Consider the following 4,251-nt stretch of genomic DNA (forward strand, 5'->3'; position numbering starts at 1 on the left):
TCATAACTCACTGCAAATTTGAACTCCTGGGCTCAAACAATCCTCCTGCTTCAGCCTCCTGGGTAGTTAGGACTACAGGCATGCACTACCATGTCTGACTAATTTTTAAAAAATTTTTTGTAGAGACAGGGTCTTACTGTGTTGTCCAGGCTAGTCTTGAACTCCTAGGCTCAAGCATGAATTCTTAATTTCAGTTGTTTTCTTTCTCAGTTCTGTAAGTTTAATTTGGTTCTTTTTCAAATCCACCGGGTCACTTTTTATAAGGAGTAAATTTTCAGCTTGTTTTATACTTCTTTAACTATAGAAAACATAGTTGTTTTATAGGCTGTATCTGTTAATTCCAATATCTTATGTTTTTGTGGGTCTGTGTTTGTTTTTTCTGTTAGTTATCACTCACATTGTCTTGTTTCCTTTTTATTTCAATGGTTGGTTTTGGATGTTTGCTGGCTATTATATTTGAAAAATTATTTGTAGGAATGATTGAAAGCCTTGCATGAATATATCTTTTTTAGAACAGATTTTCATTTGCTTCTACCAGATGCATGGGACACACTATCAGTCTAGGATCATCTTAGTCCCAGCTCAAGGTTTGAGGTTCCCTGGACCACCCAGATGATGCAAACCTGGATTACCAGTCAGTACAAAGGCTGGTTTATTTCCAATTTACCTTTACTCTGAAGGTTGTATCCTGCTTAGGTTCCATCTTAATGGGTGTATGTGGGTGGGGAGGGAGAGTTTTGTCACACTCCTCACCTTGGGTATACCCTGGACTTGGACTTCTGTCCCTTTTTGCCCTAAAAAGCCTAGAGTAAAAGTAGCTTCGAGTGCTAGACTTACTTAAATGGGTTCCTGCTGTTTCCTAGATTTTGGCTTAGAAATTCCTCACTATCATGTTAGCTCTTTGATGCTTTTAAGAATATATATCATCCCACTTTTTAAACGTCTTCAACAGGTGATTACTGTGAATTACCTAATTTGTCATTACTTGAAACTGAAGTCCCTTGTTCTTAGATTCTTTTCGTTACCTAAAGATATTATTCTATAGCATTTCCCCAGTGTATATGTTGATACTAGGTAAAACATTGATATTCTTATAGGTCCTATAGAGTTAGAAGGTACTTGGTTGCATTTTTTTTTTTTTTTTTGTAGAGACAGGGTCTCACTGTATTGCTCAGGCTGTTCTCAAGCAATCCTCCCACCTCAGCCTTCCAAAGGGCTGGGATTACAAGCACAAGCCACCAAGCCTGGCCTATTTTTAAATTAGTGTGACTAACTCAGATAGAGTATTTTTTGTTTCCAAAGTAAGCCCTTTGAAAGCACCGAAGAGCACAGACCCCTCTCTTTTTTGTCTGCTTTACTTACTCCACTATGAGGCTTTTTGGAGATGACAGAGGTATCTGAAAGAAATGCTTTACAGCTGGGATAGTACCTGGGCCAGGGATTTTCATAGGTTTTGCATTTCCTACCATTTAATTGGCTTAGGATACTGGTTCCCAATGAGAGAACCTAGAGCCTCTGAGTGGAGATTGCGGGGTAGGAGTGGGCTTAGCTTTATTGCAAGGAGTCTATGAAATCATTGACCAACTACTGTCTATAAAATCAATTGTAAAATCACAACTATTGCCACGTGGGGGGTATACCTAATTTTTTATATGAATTTAGAGTCTAGAAAACTCTGACACTATAATTTTAGGAGGAAATTCCTAGGGGGTTCTATCGATAACAAATTTGTCTCCAAAATGTTACAGATTCTTTACTGTTTGCACAAATGTCCCACATGTTTTATTGGTAGTGGAGGCGTTGTTCCATGTGGAAGTCTTTTCATCACTTTGTGCTACCATTTATCAAAATTATAAAGTAGCTGGGTGTGGTGGCTAACACCTGTAATCCTAGCACTTTAGAAGGCTGAAGTAGGAGGATTGCTTGAGGCCAGGAGTTCAAGACCAGCCTGAGCAAGAGCGAGACCCCATCTCTACTAAAAATAGGAAAATTAGCTGGGCATAATGGTGCACACCTGTAGTCCCAACTACTCAGGAGGCTGAGGCAGGAGGATTGCTTGAGCCCAGGAGTTTGAGGCTGCAGTGAGCTATGATGATGCCACTGCAACTCTAGCCTGGGCAACAGAGTGAGACCCTGTCTCAAAAAATTATAAACCACCTCTTCCTGAGAACCTTTTCTTATAGACAGAGAGTATATTCAGTGAACTGAGGTATTCCCAACCAGGCCAAAAGAATTCTCATGATGTTTTGTTTCTTTTTCCTTGGTGGTGATTAGAATTCAGACACTACTCGCCTCGTCAGCCCACAGTCCGATCCCCAGAGAAGATGACTAGAGAAGGATACCGAATACCTTTTTTTGACAATATGTCTTCAGGTTCTTCTCCTGAAAAGGACTTGATACCAAAACCTGATACATACCAGCTTACCCATGATGCCTCCCTGAGTAAACGCCTGGATGTGGGTGATGCTGGCCAGATCCATCCCTATCCATTACCTTCAGGTGTTGCTCTGGAAAATTATGATAGTCATTATTCTCAAACTCTATCCATGCACAGAAGTCTTGGTAAAAGGCCTCAGAGAAGCAAGAACTATCGAGAATATGCCGTAAAGCCTTCAAATGACATAAAGCCCACCATATCCCATTCCTGTGGAGACTTCCTGACTTCTCAATCAAACACTGACTCAAGCACTGAAAGGCTTTTGAAACTTAGTGCAGGTAACAGCTTCCTGTCAGTTTACAGCTCTGTTTCATAGGCATGAAGATAGAAAGTATAACAAAAAAAAAAAGATAGAAGGTATAACTGCAAATTTGGAATTAACATTTCTTAAATTGCATTAGCATATCTTAAATCATATTTCAGGGTCACCAGTGATCCTTGAAACCTCCAGAAATCGGCAGGGTATGAGTTTCACATGATAGATACATTAGAGAAAATTTGTAACATGTGAGCTTCACAACTACATGCTATTTTAGTTAAGTAGCATCCCAGGACATGTTTCTAGCAACATCTAGTCTTCTTTGGCCACAGTCACTTTTATTCTGAATTACTTTCAGAAGTTAGTTTCAGGGTAAGTGATGGAGACCACTCATTTATTTATTCAACAAAACTCACTGAGCACGCATAATGTGCCAGACACTGCCCTAGCTCTGCAGATAAAGTAGCAAATGAAATAAAGTTCCATGAATACTTTACCATAATAAAAAAGTTCCGAATTTCATGGAGTTTACATTCTAATGGGAGTAGGATAGTGAATAAACATGTTAACATATAAATATATGTCAGGTTATGATAAGCACTGTGAAGAAAAATACTATAAGGGTATAGAAAGTAAGAAGGAGGAGATAGTATTGTAGCTAGAATGGTCAGGGAAAACATCTCTGATGAGGCATCATAAAAGTAGAGATTTGAATGAAGTGAGAGTGTAAGCCATGTGGATCTTTCTAGCCAATGGCAATAGTAAGTGCAAAGTTCCTGAGGCTGGAACATGCTTGGCATGTTTAAGGAACAATGAGGAGGCCAGTGTGGCTGCAGCAGAAATAGTGAAGTGTATAGATGAAGTCAGAGAGATAGCCAGACTTTTATTCTGAGTGAGATCAGAAGTTTTTGGAGGATTTGTAGCAGAGGAGTGACGTGGGCTCACTTAAGAATTACTCTGGATTCTGGGTTGAGAATAGACTGTGAGGAGCAAAGGTGAAAGTTAAAGAAAAAACGAAAAACCTTTGGAGCAAATAAGAGATGATGATGGTTTGGGTTATATAGACAGCAATGGAGGTGGTGAGAAATAGTCACAGTTTGACTACATTCTGAAGATAACACCCTGTGATTTGCTGATGGATTGAGGATGAAGTGTGGGAGGAAGAGGGTCAATGATGACTCCATGGTTTTGAGTCTGAATAACTGGAAGAATGGAGCTTTTGTTTACTAAGATAGAAAAGAGTGGGAGGAACAGATTTTAAGGTAAATATCAAGAGTTTGGGTTTTAGACATACTAAGTTTGAGGTGTCTATTAAAACTTCCCGGAGATGCCAATTTGATAATTGGACATATTAGCCTAGAATTCAGGGAAGGAGGTGTGGCTGGAAATACAAATTTGGGGATGATAAGTGTATGGATGGCATGAAGGATGAGATCTCCCCTAAGAAGTGAAAATAGATAGAAAAGAGATCTGAGGACTGATCCTGAGCCCTCTAACAATTAGAAATCGAGTGGATGAAGAGAGACCAGCATGGAGAATGAGAAAAAAGCAGCCA

The 4,251-nt window shown here is 39.4% G+C and overlaps 1 protein-coding gene across 1 annotated transcript in view; it reads left to right on the forward strand.

Moving 5' to 3' along the window:
- Window positions 1-4,251, forward strand: part of LRRC36 (leucine rich repeat containing 36) — an 18,660-nt gene that overhangs the window by 471 nt on the left and 13,938 nt on the right. Inside the window, exon 3 of the mRNA XM_012660456.1 lies at window positions 2,889-2,899. Coding sequence (XP_012515910.1) covers window positions 2,889-2,899 — 11 coding nt within the window. The remainder of the gene's footprint in view (window positions 1-2,888; window positions 2,900-4,251) is intronic.

This window comes from Propithecus coquereli, unplaced genomic scaffold (genome assembly GCF_000956105.1).
Source record: "Propithecus coquereli isolate 6110/MARCELLA unplaced genomic scaffold, Pcoq_1.0 Scaffold67, whole genome shotgun sequence".
NCBI lineage: Eukaryota > Metazoa > Chordata > Mammalia > Primates > Indriidae > Propithecus > Propithecus coquereli.